Genomic DNA, 26457 nt, shown 5'->3' on the forward strand with positions numbered 1-26457 from the left:
TTTAATTTTGCTACTTATTTTTTATAATATTTAAAAATAACATTACTAATAATAATTACTACAATAAAAAATTGGAAGTAAATAAATCAATAAAATTGTACATGTATATTTTTTCCAATATTCACTTGTACCTCTATTTTCTTTTGTCGAAGCTTATTTTTAATTCATAAGACCGCTTCAACTGGTCCACTTAGAATAGAAAATATTCCAATTTATCTTTTTCCTTTAATTCACTGCAACTGCTAAACTTTTGGTAGAACTACACATTAGCAACATGAATGTATGAAATTCCTATTAAAGAAATCATTCTAAGTATTTTATAAATAGATTTAAAGTGTAGTGGAAAAAATTATTACATGGCAATTCTCATAGTTAATGTATTGCGAGAACAGATTTTACCTCGGTTGTGCTACTATATTGCTAAAATTGGCACCTTTCGCATAAAAAAACATAGAACTTATCCCGTCAGAGAGATGAAAAAAAACTGATGGTGATTTAATATTTAGGGGACAATTTGCTTTTAAGAAAAAGTTTCACCATTTTTTGCCATTTTTTTGGGAGTCCGTCATTTCTTTCTGTTGTCTTCACAAGTCAAAATGTAACTGTTAAAATGTCGTTCCTTATGTTAGTTAACTGCCTGTCTAAGCAAATAACTAGTGAATTTAAAATAAACGGACGCAAGTTCTAATAGCTCCGCTTTACAACATCTTAACATCATCAATGCTTAGTGAAAGCTCAAATATGGCAAACACAAAAATGTTACGAAGCATTAGAAGATGCACGGTTTACAAAAAAATGAACTTCTTGTGAGTAAAAGTGGATTAGATTCTCGAAGGTAACATATGATATCATGTACAATATTAAAAAATAAAAACATATGAAATCAAGAATGCTAAACCGTTGATGCTTCCAAAGAAAAAATATCAAATGTGCATGCTATTGTACACCCTCTGAACTTTATGCAATTCTTCTTTCTAGTCCATCGATCTGGAAACTAGTGGTAAGAGGGGTGCTAACCACCGAGATGTCCAGATTAAATCCCATAGATCTTCAATAATGTGGAAAAATGTTTAAGGCCAAACAAACAAACAAAAAATCGGCCTTAGTTGCATTCACATGAAGCGAGTCCAAAACTGAATCCTTTATGGGTTGTTAGGTGCTGATATTGACCTTTGAGTCTACTTCAACCCAAGTTTTGTAATCTTGCGCCAAGGTATTGTTAAGGCTGCAGAAGCTACTCTTCCCAGTGCCGAGTTATTATATTTCCTGCAGAAAAGACTCTAAAATGTGTGACAAGATTTTGAACAAACGTAATTGCTTTAGTCATAGGCTGTCCTCCAGTTTACTCATATAACAAAGCAAAAAGCACGATGTTGGTATGCGCAAAACTTATAAAAAATATAAACTGGGTTGAACAACCAGTAGTATATGGTTCATTCCTGTAATTGCAATTGACAACAGAGTAATTTATCTTTCAGAAATTCTATAATGTAAGATGTTTGACAATTGCAGTAGATATTATATACCAGACTAAACAACAATTGTTCTTATCAGTTTGTGTTCTTTCGCAAAGCCGAAAGGACCTGTTTCTATAGTTCAATGATATGTCAAAGGTAAGAAGAAAGAATCAAGGGTATTGACCTTATTCCTGTGACAATTTTGCAGCTTCACAGAACACTTTCATTAAGACAATTTTGCAGGATCACAGGACACTTTCATTAAGGGTTCATCCATATTTAGATTTTTGATGCAGCGGTCAATTAGTCAACATAAAATAGTAAATGAGAAATATGGCATGCAAAATACTTTGTTTGAAGAAGCATGTAACTTAATAAAAATAATCTTCTGTTTGAATGTGATATGATTGATCCACCTCACTGTGGAAAGAGTTACTGATCTTTGAAAGATACATTTTTCTTTAAAGAAATTGTTTACTTGTTTCTATATCACCAAAAGCTTTGTAGTTTTCTTAATCTTGTATTGAAAGTCACCAAGAAGTAACAGCATCTTTATATCCAGTTATTCTAAGAAGACAAACCCCTGTTGGATGTAAGAAATGTAAACTCTTTCTAGGGGACCGAGCATCTGGCAGATATAAAATAACTGGAGAATGTCTATGGCATGTTTACTAGGGGACTGAGTACCCTACCCCTCTCCTCTACTGGAAACACATTCTCATTTTAGAGACTTGTACGATAATGTACAGACATTTAGAAAACTTCAGATTAAGCTTCTTTGCATCTGTGATGTCTACTATTTGAAATGAGAAACTCATAATAATAATAATAAAACGCTCTGCGAATCCTATAGGCTCTACAAATAATTATTCCTTCTTGGAGAAGACCATCCTTGCACGAGGGAGTGGTTGCTCGCCCCATGTGGAGACAGTCCTCCCCATCCCTTCCTTGCTCCACTGTCCCTGGTATTGATGGGTGATGGCTCTTTCCATAGATTTAACAACCCACTTTTGAGCCCCCAGCAGGTAGTGCCGCTTCATTCAAAACAGTTGTGTAAGGTGGGCACTCTGCAAACCCTAGTGCAGCATTGTGGCAGCTTCGTCTAGGACAAAGAAACCTAGTGAAGATGGTGGACAGACGGGTAGGAACTCTATTTCGACCCTCCAAATGCCTGATTCCATTTTGATTGAAGCAATTAACAATGAAAGGTCTAGGCTTAGAGAGGTTTCTGTCTTCATAGTGGTTTGGATCACTTGAGGATGCCTTCTAGGGCTTACTTAAATTCTTGGCTTCAAACTATATGGGTGCAATAACTTGGTTTTAAATTCTTTATTATATTTTTTAACAAGAATTGTAGTTAAAAACGTAGTCTTAAAACAAGAATTTTGGACCGTGTAGAATGCTTGATTTAGGGCTATCAGTTGGCCTCTCAAAGCCAATGCGATGGAAATCACAGCCCTTTCATGCCCTAGGGGGGTTGTGGTGAAAGATGTTTGCCTATCCTCTGGAAATTGATTCCCAAAACCCTCGAGTCGGTGGGGAATATCTTGAGAATGGACAAGTCTGCAATGGTTCTCCCCCACCTTGATGCTCCACTCCTAATAGCCCTTAAGCCTGATGTTGAACTCCCTCCGATGTTCAATATTAGACTCGATGATGACCACCATGAATATCCAATTGAATTTTCAAGTGGACTAAATGAATGTGCTTCCCTTGTAGGAAAGGAGGGCATGTAAGGAAAAATTGCCCTCTCTTGTGAAAAAACAAGCCCTCTGGTTCCAAGAGGCAAGAACCTAACATAAAGGATGCTAACCCTAAGTTGGTCCCCCTGTTAGGTTTCTCAAGTGGAAATTATCTTCATCCCCTAACCTAATCCACCTAACCGTCCTCCCTATGAAAAAAAATCTGTGATCCACACCATCCTCTTGATGACCACCCTCCATCAATGGAAAATAGTTTTGATAAAGTTCATGCTGCTATCAAGAAATCCTTCAATGATAAATGTTCATCATGTTATCCCCTCCATTGCTCAAGCTTTTGTAAACATTGATGAATAAGTGATTCCTCCTAAACCTGCCAAAGTGAACTAAAAATGCTCAACAGATTATTGTGAAAAAGGTTAAGAAAATATCGTAAGAAAGAGGATAGATATTATCAGTAAGTTTAGCAACAATAAGGAGGCATTAAAGTTAGACTTATTCCTAGATTCTCTCTTTCGGAAAAAATAAGACCGTGAGTTTGGAAGGGTGAATCCCCTCGTTAATCCTAGCATGTGTCATAGTACTAGGGGTGAGAAACCTCCACCACATGATGACATCATTTTCGTCACCTCCCTGCTCTAACAACGATGATTCTCAGCAAAAATCAACTTTTGTTATGTTGATGGAGGCTCCCCTTCCCCTAGTTATGTGGCTCAGACCAACATCAAGGAGGTTGCCTCTTCTACCCAAGTTGTTAGGTTTATCCTTGAATCAGAAGACATTCAATCTGATCTTAATAAAATGTAATATTCTTCAATTAATTGGGTCACTATCCCCTATGTGTAAAGTTTCTGCAAATTCTTTGAACTTTGGATCAGACTTTTGATTCAATCTTGAATTGTTGAGAATGATATCTGAATATTCTGAATGTTTTGAAATGTTGAGGAAGTTGACACCTTTGTTTAATGCAGATCCAATACTCTATAATCTATATTGATTGAAGTAGAGTAACTCTGATTTACAGTTTGCTTGATGAAGATGCTTGAAGGAGCAGACTTAATTTTGTTTGTGTGTCCTTCAAAACTGCATCACCATCCATCTAAATCTCTAAACCAAGACACTTCACCCTCAAAGGGCATGTCCCTATCCTTGGTCGGCTTTCATAACCTTTCTCATAATTGGCGACTTTAAGACTTAGTTTAATATTAGTCACTAACACACACATTGTGTTAGGTTAGTATTAATGCAAACAAATCTGCAAAAGTTGACGTCTCATAAAGGAAAGAAAGAAAGTATATAGAGCCATTCGTAGACATCTAGATTTAGAAGAATAAGTGAGACCTGCCCTTATAGACCTGGAGATTATCATGTTAAATTCTTAACACTCCCTCTTAACTTGATAATCACACAAAGAGATATTATATCTAGCAACATCAATATAGATGAATAAGCAAGAATTAATACTCTATATTTGTCTGAATCTTCTTAGTATGTAATATCATAGAACACATAACACAATGTCATATTACTCAATTTGTGATATGACAAATCACTACTACTAGTGATAAGTTATAGGATAAATCTGAAGAGTAATTTGATTTCTTCATTTATTTAAGTTGTGACTCATAGAAACTGGTATTTCTATATCACAACAAGATCTTGAGTTTAAGATCTACTAGAATATAGGATAAACTCGGAGAATACTAAAATTCTTTCTTTATCCAAATTATGACTCATAGACATAGCAATGTCTATATCACAATATGATTTTGAACTCATCTAGATCTTATAGTAGAACTCTACTGTTTAGCACATTATCTAAGAGATCGTCATCTCTTATAATGTCTTTTATGCAAGTGCTCATTATCTCAGAGATCGTCACCTCTTAAATAATGAATACAAATGGTGAAGCCCATAACAGTCAATACCCTGACAAATAAAATCATTTTATTAATAATTTGAAAAATACAAATGAATTACATTTCGACTATACCAAGCCTTCTCCTGAAGTGGTCTATCTTTACTCTAGATAGAGGTTTGGTGATAATGTCTGTTGTCTGATCTGCAATGCAAATGTGTTCTAATTTTATAGAATTCCTGTATACCATATCTCTTACATAATGGTAAGGAATTTCAATATGTTTGGACCTGTCATGGAAAACTAGATTCATTGAAAGCTTGACGGAACTCTGATTATCACAATGAATAATCGTAGGATTCGTGGCTTTCCCAAATAATCCTACAAGTAAATTTCTCTTGTTGTAGTCACTCTGTAAATGTATTTTTTTTGCTAATTTTTTGTCAGTCGTCAAGAGACGACTTTTCTTTTTGGGGGGGATGGTGTTAGCCGACAGGATGGTTCTGGCGATGTTTCTGTAGCCGACGGTCCGGCGGTATTTTGTATTCTGTAGCCGACGGTCCGGCGATGTTTCTGTAGCCGACGGACCGTCGGCTACAGAAACACCGCCGGACCGTCAGCTATAGAAACATCGCCGGACCGTCGGCTACAGAATACAAAATACAGCCGGACCGTCGGCTACAGAAACATCGCCGAAACCATCCAGTCGGCTAACACCATCCCCCCCAAAAAGAAAAGTCGTCTCCTGACGACTGACAAAACATTAGCAAAAAAAATACATTTACAGAGTGACTACAACAAGAGAAATTTGCTTTCGACACATCACTGTCACCTTCGTCCCATTACATCTGTAGCCTCTGCTAACACAATACTGTCTCCTCAAGCTGACCTTGATAGCCACCTGTGCTACTTTCTCTGTTTTCAATTCCTCGGTACCCTAAGCCAAGTGTTGTTGCACTGCCTCCAACCGGATGATCAGCTCCTCCCGAGCTCTCTACGCATCCACCAAGACAGCCTCACAGCCAACACCTGCTCCCACTGCCTCTGGTATACAGAAAGTCCATGCCTGCAGCAACTTCAACTCTTCTCAACTGGTCAGACTCCCACGACTGATATCCGCCACGACTGGGGGTCCAGGGGGCAGCGCCCCGGGTGCTCGCAACCCACACAGGAATGCACGGATCACACCATTTCTGTCATTATCTGCCGATTCTGCACTCTTTCTGGCAACCACGAATGCGTCCCCTTCCCTTTGGCATCATCTGTCACTCATTCTGAACAACTTGATTCTGTCGACGTTTTTTTTTTTTTTTTTAATTTACTGAACCTCTGCGTCACCCGTGGCCTTCCTGTTCTCCCTGCGGCCTTTCTGTTCTCTCCGTGGCCTTTCTTTTCTCCCCGCGGCCTTTCTTTTTCTTCCCGTGACCCATTCTTCTCCTACCCGTGGCCTTCCTGTCGTCGCCCGCGATCTTTTCTCTTACCGTCGGAGGCTGCTCAAAATTATGGCGGAAATGATTGTAAGCCCGCGGCTATCATTGGCGGAGGATGCGAAAAAATTGTGCCCGCGGACCATTCTTCCACCGGTGGCTTTCTGGCGAGGATTTTCTAAAATGTTATGCCCGCGGCTTCACACTCCGCGGGGGTCTCTTGCCCGTGGACCCGCAGAACTTTCAACTTCACTGGCCGCGAACAGCTGTTGCTCGTGGGGCCTCCAACTTCGACGCCCGCGGGGCCTTTCTTTCGACCGCAGACAATTGTTGCCCGCGGGGCCTCTGGCAGGTGCTGCCCGCGGGGCTTTTCCACGGCTCATTTTTTTTTCCAATTTTTTTTTTTTTTTGTTTTTTGTTTGTTTTTTTTTTTTTTCTTCCCTAAAAGAACTCAAATAACAAAGGTACCTCCGTTTTGTCTCCCGGCGTCGCCATTCTGCAACGACGACGGAGTCAGCTGGCCATCTTGTGACAGCGACGGAGTCTTCCCGGCCCCATATATTTTAAATTTGGATCTGTTGACTGCCGGAGGTACTTTCTGCCCGTCCAAAGTTGATAATCTGATCGCTCCATTGTCGCCGACCTTCTGAATCTGATATGGTCCAACCCAACTGCCCTTAAACTTTTCCACTTTGATTTCATTTTGACTGTCGTATGCCTTACATTTGTTCTGTGCCAACCCCGTCGCCCACTGTGCCTGCGGTCCTCGCGCAACTGGATTATTTCCTTGTTGTTGGTGCCCTTCCACTAATTTTATGCTGCGGTGTAACCTTTTCTTTCCGCGCGGTCCATTCACCATGTACCGGACAGTGGGATTTTTCGTTTTCCTGTGTTCAGACTGTATGTTCTTCCCCTCAGCTTCAGCCATGGCAACTTTTCCTTCTTCCACTTCCCTGCATTCCTCTGGACATTCATTTTCCTCCTTTTTCTCATCTTCATCGACCCTTAGCATATTGCAACTCGGAAAGAGTTCGTAGTCTTCTATCTGCCAGTGGTAAAGGCCATTAACTGAGTCCAGGTCGTCGTCATTCAATCCTCCATCAAGTCTCAATACTCCTCCTTCATCTGGTTCCATTCTCCTCTGTCCTTCGTCATCACTTTCGCCTTCACTGTCAGAATCTGACAATGCTACCTCCTCGCCGACCATTTGCGTATGCAGGTCAATTATGAATCTTTTGCCTCCGCGCTCCATTGATAGGGTATTGCGTTTCCAATCATGTTGTACTTTTGCTTGCACCAACCAATCCCGTCCCAGAATAGCATCATAGCCTTTTCTTTTTAATGGAATGACCACAAAATCCAATAAAAATGGTTGCGTACCAATTGTTATCGGTTGCGCTTTCAGAATTCCCAACGGTTTGATTCCATGTTGGTCTGCCGTGAGCAACTGAAATGCAGGTGGCCACAACGTCGGTTTTCCCAACTTCTTCCAAGTATCCTCCGGTAAGACATTCACGCCGGACCCTCCGTCAACAATTGTCTCTGTCAAAACATTTCCCAAAATCCCCATCTCAACGACCGCCGGATGCCGTCCGGAGGTGAGTGCCAGCAGCATTGGGTCTGTTGTCATTACTTCCCTACTATTCCTTCCTGTGTCCTTCGGTGCTTTTGAAAACGGTGTATGATTCAGAATAGCCGTCCGTAACTGGGGCATTGTGAGAAGGAGGTCACTTATCTTGACCGGTATCTCCGTTTGTAAGATCTGTCGTACAATGCTTTGTTCTGCGAAGTTCTTTGCCAAGGTGATGTCCTTCAACTGAGATGTTTCCGCCGACGATGCCTTTGCAATGTCCGCCTGCACTTCCCCCACTTTTCTCTTTTCCTCCACTTGCCTCCGTGTAATTGCCAGAACCTCCTCTACATCCGTGCCGACAGTGATCAAGTTTACTCCAGCCTTTGGACACTTGGAATCTTCGTGATCGCCGGGTCCACACCATCTGCATAATAATTTCGGTGTGTTTTCCGCTGTACAATCCCGCGCAAAATGACCCCACAAATTACATGCTCGGCATTGAACAATCGGTCGTCCGTTTGCATCATATTGAGTTCGACTTCGGCTCCCATTATTATTGTTATTATTTTGCCCTCTGTTATTATTCTTGTATCCTCCAGATGTAGCACCGGCGGTATTCGTGTTTCCGCTACTACCCGACAGGGAAGCCTCCTGTGTGAGAAACACCTGCGGCGATCCTCTTGTCTTCATGTTAAACGGGCAGTCCTTTGTCAAATGTCCCATGATCTGACAGATGTCACAGAATTGGTTTTTCGGACACGATCCTTTAGCATGCCCGTCTGTCTTACACTCCGTGCACCAGAGCTCACTACCTTTTGGCTCCTTCTGCATGTTTTTAAATTCCTTCATCATGCGAACCATATCCTTCTGTAGGGCACGAACCTTCTTGCTGCTGCCTTCGTCGTCGCTACTATCATCTCCGGCAGGCTCGTCGTCATCAGAATCAGATGAGCTAGTTTTCTTCTTCTTTGTCTTTTGTTCACTTTCAAGATCGAGGGCTCTGTTGTAAGCATCGGCATATGATGACGGTGGCACAATTTTCATTTTCCTGTGCAGTTTCGAGCGTAGGCCGTCCACAAACCACCTTTTCTGCAATCCGTCCGCTGGCTTGCTTTCCATTTTGTTTATTAAGTCTTTCAATCTTCTGGCATAGACACGAACAGTTTCGTGCTTCCCTTGCTTGGTATTGAAAATTTCCGCTACAATTTCATTATCATCCCGTAAGAGTTTAAATTCCACCAAAAACTCCTTTTTAATGTTATCCCATGTATCCAGCTTCTGCGGATCCATATCCGAAAACCAATCAATCGCGACACCCCGTAGGGTTGCCGGAAATTGCCTGGCCCATTCGTCGGCATCTGTGATTCCATTTGCCCGCCAGATCGTCTCACATGTCTTACAATGTCGGAGGGGGTCCACTGTAGCATCGCCTTCAAATTTCGGTAATTTTTCTTTGGGTCCTGCCATAACTCTGGAGGTCTGCACTCCTACAGTGGTCGACACTCCCACACCGGCAGGCTGAACTCCCACACCGGTGGTCTGCACTCCCACACCGGCAGTCGGCACTCCCACACCGGAGGTGTCGACAGCTGCAACCCTTGGTGAAGACGGAGGATCCTCCGAAATTGTTTCCCGCGGAAGTCTATCCTGGACGAAGAGGTCACTCCACGCTCGTGCTTCGCCGGCACTGCGAGCCGTGCGAGTTGATGCTCTCCCGTCTGAATTTTCTTCCCTCGGCGAACACAAATTCAAGAACTCCTCCCGTGCTTCTTCCACCAATTCCACCCGCTGCCGAGTCTCCTCCAACAATTCCTCCGCACTTCGGTTTCCGTCGACAATCCTCTGAAATCTTCGTCGGCGTTCGGCTTGCTGTGCTAGAATTAAATTCTCTTGCGCAATACGGATTCCATCTTTTCCCTTCGCCTTATTTCGATCCTTGTTAAGCTGATTTGGCATTAATCTTCATTCCTCCCACCTTCCAGATTCATAAGGCAACGGCACCAAATGTTTACCGTACAAGTAAAGTAAATGAACGCATACAGAAAGTAACAGCAAAACAGTAGCATAATATTCGCAATAGTAAGTGAATGATGAATTACAATGATCCCGGACGGGATATAAATACTACTGCCGAACTTTCCTGAAGGAGTCCGTCGGCCACAATTATTCTATCCGTTACAAACTATTTACCGCCAGACCGTCGGCTACAAAAACACCGCCGGATCGTCGGCTACAGAAACACCGCCGGACCGTCGGCTACAGAATACAAAATACCGCCGGACCGTCGGCTACAGAAACACCGCCGGACCGTCGGCTACAGAAACATCGCCGAAACCATCCAGTCGGCTAACACTTGAGAGGCCATTGCTGCTGCAATGTATTTGGCTTCTGTGGAACTCTGAGCTATTGAAGACTGCTTTCTGCATATCCAAGATATCATACCTAATCCTGAACTGAAACAACATCCTGACGTACTTTTTCTGTCTTTAACACTTCCACCCCAATCTGAATCAGTGAATCCATGCAAATCTAAAGCAACTCTCTTATATTTGAGTCCAAAATTAAGAGTGCCTTGTAAGTATCTCATAATGTGTTTAACCGAAATTAAGTGAATCTCTTTAGGTTCACACATATACTGACTTAAGGCATTAACTACATAGCAAATATCAGGTCTTGTATTTACTAAGTACATAAGGCACCCAATCATCTGTCTGTAGATAGTAGAATCTATGAAAGGTGACTTTGTTGCTGCTACTTTATGTAAATTAGTCTCCATTGGAGAAGACATAGATTTGCAATTCCACATTCCAAATCTCTTCAAAATATCTTATGTATACTTCCCTTGATTAAGTATGACACTATCAGAATTATGTCATACTTCCAATCCTAAGAAGTAATGTAGAAGCCTTGAGTCTGTCATCTCGAATTCTCTAGTTAGATCTTTCTTGCATTGATCTATAAGATGATCATCACCTGTGATTAATAAATCATCAAAATACAATATCAGAATTACCATATCATCTTTATCTCTTTTATAATATAAGTTTGGATTGGCTTCATTTTTGGAGAATCCTAAGCCGGTGAGATATTTATCAATTCTTTCATACCAAGCCCTGGGGGCCTATTTAAGCCCATAGAGAGCTTTCTTGAGCCTGCAAACAAAAAGGTTAGGATCATGAGTTTCAAATCCTTCGAGTTGCTCCAGATATACTTCTTCTGTAATTTTTCCATTTAGGAATGCTATTTTCACATCCATCTGATGTATCTTCCATCCTTTTGACGTGGCAATTGCTAAGACTGCTTTTACGGAGGTATATCTGGCAACAGGAGCAAAGGTTTCTTCATAATCAATCCTTTCTTTCTGAGAAAATCCTCTGGCTACAAATCTAGCTTTATACTTCTCAATACTACTGTTAGCAGCATGCTTTATTTTAAATATCCACTTGAAATAAACAACAAATTTTCTTTTAGGTCTTGGAACAATATCCCAAACATCATTTTTCATGATAGATTGGTATTCTTCTATCCTAGCTTCTTTCCAAGCTATATGTTTAATAGCATCAGAGGGATTGGTTGGCTCTGTTTTGGATAAATCACTTATGTTAGTTGTATAACCCGAGAATCTTTTAGGTCTTTTGCTTTATCTAATTGTTCCGGAAGGTGCAGCAAAATCTTGAGCTGCTTCAACTGTTTTAATGACCCAAAGTGGTCTTTTCTTTGAATTTTCTTCAAGGTTCATATTTTGAATTTCATCTTCGATTTCTTCTAAGTTCTCCCTTTGGGACCTAGATTCATTATTTCTTTCAGCACTAGATAAAGGAGAAGGTTCATCAGAACTTATGGCTCTTTTGAATGCAAGATCTTTTTTAAAGATTACATCTTTGCTAAGTTCAATAGTTTTTTGTCCAGGTATGAAAATCCTATATGCTTTAGAAGTTTCACTGTACCCTACAAAAATACCTTTCCTCCCAGAGGGTTCTAACTTGGTTCTCTTTTTTTTAGAACATGGATATATACAGGACATCCAAAAATTCTACGATTACTTATATTGGGTTTTACTTTAGTAAATACTTTTTCAGATAGGAGTGAGGGTTTTTGTTTTGAATATATGCAGTAGTACAAGAGGCCTCTTCTCAAAGATAATAATCTAGGTTTTGGTCAAAAATCATAGCCCTAACAACTTCTATAATTGTCCTATTCTTTCTTTCTGCTACCCTGTTTTGCTCTGGGTTATAAGGAACAATGTACTCCCTCTTAATCTCTGATTCTTTACAAAACCTTTTAAACAAGTTCTAAAGGTTTTAATTTTATGTCCTGAAAGATTTTCAGTTAATGCTTTGAATTCTTTAAATCTTTGTAGGATTTCTTTTGATTCCTTGCATTTTAAAAAGTAAATCCATGTTTTCCTAGAGAAGTCATCTATGAATAAGATATAATACCAAAATCCTCCAAGAGAAGGAACAAACATAGGTCCGCATAAATCTAAATGAATTAATTCTAGTACATTATTTGTTTTCCTAGTACTATCATGAAAGGGACTTTTGGTGCTTTTACCCAGAGCACACCCTTTGCAAATACTAGGGTGGTCTTTATTTAATTTGGGTAATCCAGTAACCATCTTTTCCATAGTTGATAAAGTTTTAAAATTTAGATGCCCTAATTTTCTGTGCCATATTTCATTTGAATCTTCAGCTTTGTGAACTAGGGCTTGAATGGATTGACTAGATTTTATATTCAATTCATACAAATATCCCTTTCTTTGACCAATTAACTTTGCTTTCTTGATGGAAGAGTTCTTAGCCCAAGTTAATACTTTGCCATCCACGACTGCAACATTGTGTCCATCTCAAATTATATGGGAATAAACAAGTATATAAATGATGATGAGGTTGCCGACTCCATCATAGCAGGTTAGAATAGATTGCAGGTGATGCAGAGGGGATCGTGTCCGTAACCACTAAGGGGAGTCAAAGGGCCATAGATGCGGTTCAGTCAAACACCACTGCATGTCGGCACTGGGATTAGCCCTTTGCCATCCCCTAAAATAGACCCCATGAACCATAGGAACTTTACTATGGAGCTCAAAGTCCAGAGGGACATAACGGCATTTTTGGCTAATGGAATGACTGATAGAGAGGCCATCAACCGTTCTCGCTCTCTTCATCATAGAAAGGATTGATTGCACGCAATTGGATTCATTGCTAGCAGATGTCTAGGAAGCGGCGGAGTGAGTTCACCGTGTCATAGTATGATATATATAGAGTGGGCCACTGGTCAATAGAGGTGAACAAGTGAATGCATAAGTTTGAACGACAAGTCGAATGAATTCCTTTGCATGCACATCACCGACCCTCCCTCCCAAGTATAGTTCTAGTAACAATAGCAAATCTTGCCAAATAGTTCTTTACTTGATGTGGGTCGGGTCAATAAGAGGGAATTAGCGGGATGAATGCAATGCCTTAATGGAAAAGGGAACTTACTTGAGCATTAGCTTTGGCGGCCCCACTTTAGGAGCTGAGTATGCAAAACACTAAATTGAGCTCTCTATCATGGGTGGGCCCCTACCCCTCCTATTTTACGGTAACGTAGGGCAAGGTTTCACTTTTTCTCTTTGTAGGGCTGCCCATATAATAGTAGGGGTCTCTACCACCCTACTATTTTAATGGGCAACTGCATCAAGGACTGGCCTCCCTACCATTTTATAGGATCTATAGGCAACTGAATATGGATCTCAAAACCTGGTGGGTGGGTTTACTTTTGAATATACATACTGCTCCTGAGACTGCAGAACCAACGGCCCCCTACTATTTATAGACACTGACTAGCCCCGCTACCAGTTTATAGGATCTATAGGAAACTGGATCCCTATAGAATGGTAGGGCTGAAACTACTGCTATAGGCTATGATGGCCCTTATAATAGTAGGCTAGACGGCCCTTGCAATTAGGTTTGGATCTCGAAGAAGATATGCTGCGGGTAGAGAATAGATAAGGGGTAAACTGGAGAGTATGGAACTAAGGTATTGTTCCTGGCTCATATGCTGTTGGTGGCTTTGTCTGTGCTACTAAAACTACTACTGAGTCAACTGGATCCCCATATAGATAGAGGGCTACTAGTGCTTGTACTGGATCTGTTCAAATTACTGCTCTAGCTATTTAGAATGCAATAACCCCAGATGCCTACTATTTTCAAGACCGAGGAGAACAATTTGAGGTGTTATTGGACCTAAATATATATACACCAGGGTTCAATAGGCAATAATATGAAAAGGGCTGCCCTACTATTCTAAAGGTAGCCCCTTTGCATGCACCAGGGGGCTATACTGGTGCAAATGGCCCTTAGAATAGTAGGGGCCTACCCTACAATTCCCCCTAAATAGATCCTATAATTCTATGGGCTATGGGAACATATGAAAATTTGCAATAATCTAAAAGGAGAAATTGGAATTATTGAAAGGGGGACCGAGGGGTTAGATTAGTTGCAAGGGTAGTTTAGAAAGCCGTAGCCCATAAAATTTTAGCCTATCTTATCATTGCGGCCTTAGAATAGTAGGGGATGAATTCGGGTACTGTATAAGTATTGGGCTTGCCAGATAGGGAGAGAGGGGCCTCTACATGCACCGTGATTAGATAAAGAACCATGTGGAGGTGCAAAAGGAAGAGAAAAGTTTCTTTAGGCCCGCCCTCATTTGACGCCATAATACGACTATAGGCATTCATTGAACAAAGAATTATAGGAGGGGGGCCTCGAGATGAAGAAAGGGTGAGTAAGGTGAGGCCAGCCTGGGCCATCGAGTTGGAATGGAAGGTGGGGAGCAACTATAGATGTGATAGTTGACCGGTGTATCCTATAATGGTTCTCCCTACCATATGCCTATACATAGTAGGGCAGATTCTATACATAACATGCCAACTAAGCATTCAACGTGAGTGGGAGGATACTTATCCTTCTTTGATCCTTCTCTTATCAAGGCCCTTTACCCTTTACCCTTTACCCTTTCAATATAGGGGCCCCTTCTAGATTATTGTAGGGGCCCCCTTTCAGATTATTGTAGGGGTAGGGTCATTTCTTATCAAATTAACCAGCCATTGTGCACACTAAGCGGGCCAATACTTCAACTAGATAGATAAGCATTCCAGGAGCATGTTATGTATAGAATCGAGAACAACTCTAGTCCCACCCTTGCCCTACTTATCTTTAGGGTTTCTGTCATTCTAGCAAAAACATGGTAGTGGTGCTTAAGAGGGAGCCCCCTTACCCTTAAAATAGTAGGGGTAGGGGCCTTCAGAAACTATAGGCATGCACCCTGCAGGTTCATAAGTAGAATTATTTCTCCATAGGGGCAGGTCCTCTGCATGCTAGCTGTAAAACATCATTGCCAGATTCTATACGTCCTAGTGCCATGGTAGGGCCTATCCCTATTCAATTGTAGGGTAGGGGGCCCACCCCCAACTAGAATTAATATATGCTCATTTGGAGAGCCTTGGTGTTGGCAGAGAGACACAAGGGAGAGAAAAAGCAAAGCATTGGGAGAATACCCCCGACCTCTTCATCCGCAAGGGGGCTGAGTGGTCAGTGCTCCCAATGTTGTTCAATGGAAGGGCCCTACCATGGCCCTTCCCCTTCCCCTTCCCTTAGATTCTTTTAATCCCTAGTACATAAAGTACACCTTTAAGAAGAAGAGTATTTCCTGATTTTAGTTTCAAAGTATAATTTCCAATTCCTTCAATAGAGTGTGCTGAGTTATTAGCAATGGTAACTTCACCGTTAACCTTCTCTGATAAAAAATCTAGAGTTTCTTTGTATCCCATTATATGTCTAGAAGATCCACTATTAATTACCCATGCTTTACTTGAAATTTCATTTGATAGTGATGAGTACAATACTCAACTCTCAGGATCATAGTTTCTTCTTCTCTAGTAACATTAGTACAATTTGCTTGTTGTTTAGAATTCTCAGGACAATTAGATTTGTAGTGTCCAAAATTTTCACATTTGAAACACTTTATCTTAGATAAATCTTTCTTGGGCTTTCCATTCTTTTGATTTCCCTTTTTCTTCTTGAAATGCTTCTTCTTGCCCTTATAGGAGTTTGTATTAAGAACGTGAAGTTTTTCATCTTCTAATTTTGGTTTCCCTCATTTCTTTAGTTTTCTGGATTCCTCTTCAAGACAATCATTCTTGAGTCTGTTAAAATCCAGAAGCTGATCTTTGGCACTTATTCCTTGTGCAAATGTCTCCCATGAATCTGGCAATCCATCTATAGCCATAAGTGTTATTTCTGTGTTACTAATGACGGTTCCTATGCTTGATAGTTCATCTCTAATACTGGCAACTCTTAGGAAATAAGAATTTATCGATTCTCCTTTCTTTATCTGAATGTGATTTAGTTGCCTTTACAATGCAAGAACCCTGGTTGCATTGTTTACTTGATATGCATTTCGTAATGCCTTCATCATATCAAAGGTAGTTTGATGTTTTGTAAGCATAGGTACAATATTGTTTTTAACTCCATCCAAGATGATTTGAATAGCTTTTCTATTTTCTTTGCTCCATATAGATTTGTGAGGTTCAACTGGGGGTTGTTTGGATGCTCCATCAATGAATTGTTTAACATTGTTCTCTTCAAGAATTATTAAGATTCTGAATTTCCAGGCTTCAAAGTGTTCTTCCCATCAAACCTGTCCTCGAGTCTGATTGTGTATGCCATTGAAGATAGGAGAAAACTACGGAATATATATGAAGTCTGATAACTGAATTTTGCAGAGCCCTAGATCTAAAAACTTGGCTCTGATACCATGCAAAGTTTCTGCAAATTCTTTGAACTTTGGATCAGAATTTTAATTCAGTCTTGAATTGCTGAGAATGATATCTTAATATTCTGAATGTTTTGAAATGTTGAGGAAGTTGACACCTTTGTTTAATGCAGATCCAATACTCTATAATCTATCTTGATTGAAGTAGAGTAACTCTGATTTACAATTCGTTGGATGAAGATGCTTGGAGGAGCAGACTTAATTTTGTTTGTGTGTCCTTCAAAACTGCATCACCATCCATCTAAATACCTAAACCAAGAGACTTCACCCTCAAAGGGTATGTCCCTATCCTTGGTCGGCTTTCATAACCTTTCTCATAATTGATGACTTTAAGACTTAGTTTAATATTAGTCACTAACACACACATTGTGTTAGGTTAGTATTAATGCAAACAAATCTGGAAAAGTCGCCACCTCATAAAGGAAAGAATGAAAGTATATAGAGCCATTCGTAGACATCTAGATTTAGAAGAATAAGTGCAACCTGCGCACTTATAGACCTAGAGATTATCATGTTAAATTCTTAACACTATGTTCCCTTCTTTGTTAGCAACAACTTGAAACCAAGGGGGGACAATGTTGTGGAAGATGATTGCAAGACCTTTGCTGACACTAAGAAAAAGAAGAGTGTTAGGAGAGACAATAACTCATGTATTGGTGCATGACACGTATTTATAATGAAGAAGAGAAGAAGCACACTTTGTCACTCTACCTCTTCTAAGAATCTGTCAAGAGAGTCAGCCAATTCCCTAAATGTTACCAAACATTTCAAGGCCCTATGGAAACCGTTTCCTAACTGTTGATATGGAGTTCAATTGTGTTTATTGGAACATACGGGAGTTGGAGTCCCTTGATAGTCAGTATATTGTAATCAGATTTATGAGTTCTCAAAGAACCTTGATGTGCTATTGTTACAAAAACTCAAAGCTATCAGTTTAACTCTTGAGGCTAATCTTAGATACATCTAAAGAGATGCTACCTTCTTTAAAACCAACCATTGTGTAATATCCCCATTATTAAATAAAATGAAATAATAATATATTTGAATTTGGGGTTGCTATCAATTTATGTATATCTTGGACCCATCTTTAATTTTCCATAGGCATAGGTGTTTCTTGTGTCATGTGTCGGCATGTTGTTGATGAAAGTATTGTCATTGGTGAAAGGGTTTTTATGAGCATAAACAAAACTATATGTGTTAGCATAGTCAATGGCAAAGATAAAAAGGAGATGTCAATAGGTATTCATTAATATCAAAAATCAATTGAAGAAGTTTGTAGAGAGAGCTGAGAGAGGTATGGAAAATTAACATGTATGAATTAATCAATGATAAGAAGAGTAATATGAAAATACATTTATTGTAGAAGTCAAAGCTGCAGTACACATATTACCTTGGCAATACGAAAAGCAAAATCATGATAAATCCACATATGTCATAAACAGAACAGAGGATGTTGAAGATATGATACATTTTTGATAAAGACTTTACAGATAAAAATTAATACAGAATATAACGAATCAATACGTATGCTTTGTATTGGAGTATACATTGAACCTGTAGTAATACCATGAATATAACAAAGTTTGTGCAAACACTTTCAGTTTACTTTAAGGATCAATGATGTATGAGAATTAAACAGAACGAGGGCAGAGAAAATGTATTCAAAAACATATATGAGACTCCTCCATCACACCATGTTCATTTATTAAAGCATCTATTAATTAATAAAAGATCTTGTTACCATGAATATACAGGGATAAAACAAGCAACTACAGTTGAGAAGTTCCATTGACCGGATAATATAAGGATCAAACATTCTTGTGTTTCTGGTGGTAGTAATGAGCCTGAAGATGGAATTAATTTATCTGAAACATACAATGTTTCCTGAAGATGTCAATAGCCACACATATTCAGAAACCACATTCAAATGGAAGTCTTGTAAAGAAAAGACTCCAAGTCAGCGATAGATGGAAGTCTTAGATTGATGGCAAGCATGGTGGACTCCAAATACATTAAAAGGAGTATCAAGCATGTATGGTGACATCTCTATGCAAGTTAGAGATATTTATTATAACAGCAATATATGATGGAAAAGACGAATACAACAGGACAGCAATAATAATATCCAAATGAGGCAAAAAGAAAGATGAATTGAATCTCCAGCAGAAACATGTTACACAGAACATACAATTCCCAGGCTGGCAGCAACATGACAGTTCCAACTATGAGTTCATGTATTATATAAAATGATCTTGGTTTGCAAATACAAATTTATTTGTCTACCCACAGCAATTATCAGTACCAATAGTCATACCACAGGCTCAACAATAAAAGTGGTGAATGCATAGAGCATGTATGTCTGACAAAAGATGGAGCCCGATGAAAGTATGAACAACAAACTTGCTATAAGCTGGAGCCACTGAAAAATGATTAAGCAATATATTGAGCATGGGCGCTAACATAGCAGGTCAAAGTGCCATTGGTTTTAAAATAAAATAAAATATCAATGACATATTGTGTCTATCCAAGTCTGCAGAATGATTAATATTAAACAGTGATTGATCTTTCATTGGTGAGATTAAGGTCTACATCATGGCAAGGAACTATTTAGAGATTGATATTTTGTGTACACATGATATTATTGAATGCCAAAGAAGATTTACAGCAGTGAACAAAAGGAGACTATCATATAGTTAAAAGAACAGGATCTATGTATACAGTCAGTCATACTAAGACATTGTGGAATTCTAGTCAACATATGAAGTTTGCTGAAAAACATGTGTAGAGGATATACGGTGACCAGGGTAGCTACAGCAGTCATGTAATAAGGAATTATATATAGGTTGCACGATATAAAAATGGAGACAACAAGAATCGATTGTGAAGAGAGCAGCTTGGATACCATATCGCAAGTCATGATTATGTTCGAAGATATGAACAAAGGCACAATAAGAATACCAGACGCAATTATATTAGAGACAATCAAAGACCCGATATCATAAAAACTCTTGCATATGATCAATGGTGATTACAACAACCAGCATATACTTATACAACCATTGACAATATATGAGGTCGAAGGCTAAATGTGATTCTATGTCAGCTTCAGAAAAATAATAATGTGGGGGTGCAACAATACCTCAAAGACAAGGCTCGATGACAAAGCAGTTGAGCACGGTTAGCACATATATATGGAGCGAATACAGTCACATGACATATAGTGGCATACGTGGCAGAGTTTGGTAATATCACGACAAAAGCATAGGTTAAAATGGAAGTCTGGATATAATGAGCAGAGAACATTAATTAATCCAGTTTGGAAAGTCACATAAACTGAGAAAGTTTGATACAAAACAAATATTCAATAATTTTTGAAGTGCGATTAAAAATGAGTTTTGACTATTAAAGTTTAATTATTGATTATTAACGTTTAATTATGTTTAAGGAAAGATATGACTTGACTTTGAAAAGTCACGTCCTATGTTGAGTAAGATATAAATATGAAATGTTTCAAAAAAAGGAAGAGATATTAGATTGGAGAAGTAATAGTGTGTAATAAGAAAAATATTTAAATCGGCGAGTGAAAAATAGGAAAGGGAGAAGAGTAATTTAAAGATATATATATATAATCAGATTTTAAACTGATATATCTTTATAGATAGAGAAAATGTGAAAAAGAAAGAGTCAAAGTATATGAAGAAAAGAGAAGCATAGGAAGAGATTGGAAGAGCAGTAAAGAAGTGTGGAATAATAAAGAAACATATATATTAGAGCATATTAGAAAGAAGATAGAGAGGAGATTATCAAAATATTAAAATGAGAGAATAAAGAGTACAAAGATTAATATCATTCTGAAGAAAAGAAGTTGCGCAAACAAAACGTCCATCATCAGTTGAGTCAGCAACATTACTAGGGTGGAACTGAAGTGTGTGCGTGCTCGTGAAGATAGCAAACGGAGTTGAAGCTTCCTATAGGTCAGAGCCTGCGAAGTGTTAGAGTTGAAGCTTCCAGTGAGTCGGTGCTCATTAACAAAGGTCGTAGCTTACAAAACATTGTAAAAAATCAAGTTTATATTAAAAAAAATTATTTTCCATGGTTTTCTCCCGCATTGGGTTTCCGCGTAAATCATTGTGTTAATGTTTTCATGTGCATAATTGTCCATTTTAGCATTTTCATAGAAGTTTTAAATTGACAAATTTCTTATTATACCCTCTTAGTATAATCGTGTGCTCTTCAATTGTCTCTCCCTCGTGAACTTTCTTCCGACGAGGTATATACGTCTGTAGCGTTGGATGTTGTAGGCATGCGACTTGATTTATAATTTATTTGTGAATTCTATAGAATTTTGCTATTGTTCACTATTTTGAAAGTGAAAGACCTTCCCTACTTGACTTGTGTAATTTTGGTGGGTTTCAGTCCTACCCTATTCTGCTAATTGGATTACTTTTCTTGGATCTAGGAATTTTGAGCACCATTGTTGTTTGCGACTATAAATTTCTATTTCAGTGACCAATTGCTCATTTGAATCAATCTTACTTTTGTTACTTGGCACACATCTTGTTGGTATTCATATTATCAGTAGTCATATTTATTATTGTGTATGTGAACTTTTACATCTTGGTGAACATTAACTCTAAGCCAAGACCTATGTCCTTGCAAAGCACCATCAAACACCAACATTGCCTAATTCCTTTCCCATGCGGCAACTCAACCCTCACTCCCACTGTACGACTTCCACTTCCTCCTACTTCCACTACATGACATCTACCTCTCCTATCTTATTGTACGACAATCCCCTTTGAGATAGCAATGTGTATGTGAACTAAAGTGTGTGCACAGTGGGTTGGTGCTCACAAAGATAGCAGAGGGAGTTGGAGCTTCCTTCAGAACCTGCTAAGTGTTGGAGTTGAAGCTTCCAATGAGTCGGTGCTCATAAACATAATGGCCATATCCTACAAAACATTGTAAAAGATCAAGTTTATATAAAAAGCATTTATTGCTGTGGTTTTCTCCCGCATGGGGTTTACATGTAAATCATTGTGTTAATGTGTTCATGTGCATAATTGTTCATTTCAACATTTGAAGTTTATTGTTTGCATAAAAGTTCTAAATTGGCAAATTTCTTATTATATTGATTCACCCACCCCCTCCCCTCTTAGTAGAATCATGTGCTCTTCAGCTATCTCTCCCTCGTAAGTTTTCTTCCAATGGGGTATATATGTCCATAGGATTGGATGTTGGACGCACGTGACTTGATTTATTTTGTATTTGCAAATTCTATGAAATTTTTCTATTGTTCACCATTTTGAAAGTGAAAGACCTTGCCTACTTGACTTGTGCAATTTTGGTGGGGTTCAGTCCTACCCCATTCTACTAATTGGATTACTTTTCTTAGATCTAGGAAATATGAGCATCATCATTGTTTGCGACTAAATTTCTATTTCGGCCACCAATTGCTCATTTGAATCAATCTTACTTTTGTTAATTGGCGCCCATCTTGTTGGTATTTATATTATTGGGAGTAATATTTATTACTATGTATTTGAACTTTTTCATCTCGGTGAACATTAACTTTGAAGGCAAGACCTAGGTTCTTGCATAGCACCATCAAACACCAACATTGTCTAATTCCTTTCCCATGCGACAACTTGATCCTCACTCCCACTGTACAACTTCCACTTCCTCCTACTTCCACTGCACTACATCTACCTCTCCTATCTTATTGTATGACAATTCCCTTCCTCCCTCCATATGACATGTGCTGAGGCACTATACGACCTATCCTCCTACATTGTATGACTAAACCCTTCTCCGCCTTCATATTGTGCAATGTTCCCTACACCATATGACCTATTGCTAACATCATAAGATATTCTTGGGCCTCCCTCTCTATATGGACCCTATCATTCAGTCGTACACCATTTCCCCCTCCCATCTACCATATACCCAATTCAGCCATTCCGTACGACTAGTTGCTATCTTCACAAAACTCCATATGTATGACCTAGTCCTACCAATACATCATACTATACAACACTTCTATTTCAGTTTGGCTGCCTGTGGGATAATTTTCCATCACAAAAAGGATGTATGCAAGTGCTAGAGTAATCAAGAACATTATAGTGGTATTAACGCTAGTGATTCTACTAGCCTATGGAAGTAAATATAAGTTTATACACAAAGAAGAAGGTGGGATCACTCCATTAGTAGAATGGGGGATCTACAAGATCCTATGACAAAAGTCATGAACCTTCTAAGAGAGCTCACTAGAAACCAAGTCTAGATAAACGAAACCCAACAGCTTATGCAGGAAACATTACAGAAATTGGCCAAGGGAAAAGCAATCAGAGAACAAAATAGGTATAGTGACAAATTGGTTTTGGGAAGGACAAACCCTCAACCCTCTTGCTCTCAACCTTCGATCCCAATTTTCCTTCCAAGGATGGAAGCACCACATAGAGAATGAGAGCCCATCTTCCTAGAAATGCAAGAACAACTTCAAGAAGATTGGAGGAACGCAAATATGAAAGGCGATATACCCTATAGAGACAATGTTGATCTAAGAATGAGATATTCGGGTTGAGGATATAGTGGTTAGTTTAATGTTGACCTCAAAAGAAAGATGGACAAAGTGAACTTATCACCATTCGATGGCTCTGGATCAATCTCAACACAAGCTTGGGTGTTGAAGGTAGACACATATTTCTAGCTTAATGTCATGCCTGAAGAAAAAGCAATCAAATTTGTTGTGCTCCATCTAGAAGGAGTTGCACACGAATGGAGGCATCATAACTTGGTTACTCTCAGTCATGATCAAATTACTTCTTTTGTTGAATTTATAGAAAGACTCATCGACTGCTTCAATGAAAACAATCTTGCACTAAACTTCAAAGAATTGGCATAGTTCAAACAAACCAGATCAGTCGACAGAAAGACTGAACTTAACTATTTGAGCTAGTGATAGACATCTTAGAGAGATGATGTGTTATTCATGGATGGGTTGATGGAACCCTTGAGAGATTAGGTCAAAGGTTTCAACCTTGTCACTCTCAACGAAGTATAAAAAGGTTCATGACATGGCTACATTGTCTTCCTCCAAGAATTATGCACCCTCTCTACCACCTCTATTGCAGGAGGACAAAGATGAGAGATGACTCAGAAAAAGTCTCCAATTGATGAGGACTCATAGAAGTAGCTTTGAAGGAAGAAACTTTGCTTCACTTGCAAGAAGCCCTGGGGGCCGGGCTATCGTTGTCTTGGCAATTCCAAAGATTCACTACATTGAGATGTTACTTGACAATGAAGAAGAAAGCCCAGTCTCCAATGGGCAAGGTAAATAAAGGATTGAGGTAGAGAGAACCACCACACTCGTGCAAAAAAGAGGTTCCATTGCTACCCTCACTACAACTTTTGGAAGTAATATCTTCAAGGTCCGTGGCACATTTCACAGAAAATGAGTCACAGTTATGATTGGTAGTGGCACCACACTTAATTTCATCAATTCATCATTGGTCACTAATAAGGCTTTGCACACAATAGAGCATGGAGGATTTGAGATTAAGCTGGTGGGAGAAACTTTTTTACCCTACACTCACGTTATTCCATGGCTAAGCATTACCACGGGAAACTATATCCCAACATATGACTTTCTTTTTCATAGATATAGTTGACATGAATACCAGTATACCCAAAGTTTCAAAAGGATGGATTTTTCATTTGAGACCAATGAAAAGGTGTTGCTAAGAGGGATGTGAAATAGAGGACCATGGGATAGTTGCAATCAAGAAGATGGAGGCAATTTTTAGATACAATATAACCTAAGCATGTAAGTTTGACATTGCGAAGGAAAATAAAAACATGAATCATCATTTTACCCTCGACATCTACATTACTTTAGTCCCTGAATGATTTGTGGGCCCATTTGTTTGTTGAGTACTCCAAAAACACTTTGGCATGTCAATTGATGGATGGCTATATACAGGATGATAGATACAAAGTGATTGATGATTTCATTTACTGTGACAATAAGGTCTACTTGGTGCCCAATTCCAAATTGAAGAAGTTGATTCTAGGAGGTTTGCCAAAATTGGGTTTGGGATTGCTTAAGGGCAAACAATGTTTGAGATAGGAGGACTATAATATCCCTATTATTAAATAAAATGAAATAATAATATTTTGTATTTGAGGTCTTGATCAATTTGTGTATTTTGGGTCCATCTTTAATTTTCCATAGGTGTAGGTGTTTGTTGTGTCATGTGTTGGCATGTTGTTTCTTCCTCAGGAGTTTTCATCTGACATGGTATATATGTCCTTTGAGTAGGATGTTGTAGGCATGCAACTTGATTTACTTTGTATTTGCAAATTTTGTGGAATTCTTCTATTGTTCACCATTTTGGAAGTGAAAGATCATCTCTACTTGACTTGTGCAATTTCAATGGGTTTCAGTCCTACCCTATATTGCTTATTGGATTACTTTGCTTGGATCTAGTAAATTTGAGCACCATCATTGCTTGTGACTTTAAATTTCTACTTTGGCGACCAATTGCTAATTCGAATCAATCTTAAATTTGTTACTTGGCATCCATCTTGTTGGTATTCATAATATCGGGCGTCATTTATTATTGTGTATGTGAACTCTTTCATCTTGGTGAACATTAACTCTGAAAGAAAGACCTAGGTCCCAACATAGCACCATCAAATGCCAACATTATTTAACTCCTTTACCATGCAGCAACTTGATCCTCACTCCCACCATACGACTTCCACTTCCTCCTACTTCCATCGTACAAAATCCACCTCTCCTATCTCATCATACTCCAATCCCCTTCCTTGCTCCATACAACCCATGTTTAGGCAATGTACAACCTATCCTTCGACATTGTATGACCAAACTCTTCTCTACCTCCATGCCATGCAATATCGCCTACACTGTACGACCTGCTTCTAATGTTGTATAACATTCTTGGGTCTCTCTCTCCGTACAAATCCTTTCACTCAATTGTATGTCATTTTCCCCCTCCCATCTACCGTACATCCAGTTAAACCATTCCATACAGCCAACTGTTATTTTCCCAACACTCCATACTATACGACCGAGTGCTAGTAGTACATTAGATTGTATGCCACTTCTATTCTAGTTTTTTTCCCTCTGTGATAATTTGTCAACACAAAAAGATTGTGTGCAAGTACTAGAGTAATCGGGAACACTACACATCTTAAAGATAAAGGGTGAGTAACAATTATGCTTAGTCACATTTGGTTTGGGGATGTTCACCATGAAACAAAGTTGTGTGGACAGTGGTAAATGTTCAAGATCATCCAGTAGGAATCTTCTCTGTAAATGCTCCAAATAACCATAAGGATAGGATTGAACTTTGGAAATGGTTGGCTTAGCTAGAGGAGATTCCCTCGATATTGGGAGGGGATTTCAACATGATTGAAATCCTCAAGAAAAGTTAGGAAACTCCAAGGTTTAGTTGAAGGGAGAGGGAAGCTTTTTTCTTGGTCTAGGATAATTAATAAACTAAAGCTCTTTGACCCTATGGCTGGGAGGAGGGAGTTCATGTTCCTATGATATGCCTCGTGCAACTTTTGACAAGGCCAAAACAGGATATGTAGTAGGATTGAC

At 39.1% G+C, this 26457-nt stretch overlaps 1 protein-coding gene across 1 annotated transcript in view; it reads right to left on the reverse strand.

Annotated features, from left to right (window-relative positions):
- Positions 1-661: 661 nt before the first annotated feature.
- Positions 662-26457, reverse strand: part of LOC149566065 (uncharacterized) — a 159074-nt gene continuing 133278 nt past the window's right edge. Inside the window, exon 8 of the mRNA XM_089819499.1 lies at positions 662-1266. Within this exon, the coding sequence (XP_089675625.1) occupies positions 1179-1266 (88 nt within the window). The 3' untranslated portion in view covers positions 662-1178. The remainder of the gene's footprint in view (positions 1267-26457) is intronic.

This window comes from Cupressus sempervirens, chromosome 3 (assembly GCF_028749045.1).
Source record: "Cupressus sempervirens isolate cs-2001-9-10 chromosome 3, ASM2874904v1, whole genome shotgun sequence".
Lineage (NCBI taxonomy): Eukaryota > Viridiplantae > Streptophyta > Pinopsida > Cupressales > Cupressaceae > Cupressus > Cupressus sempervirens.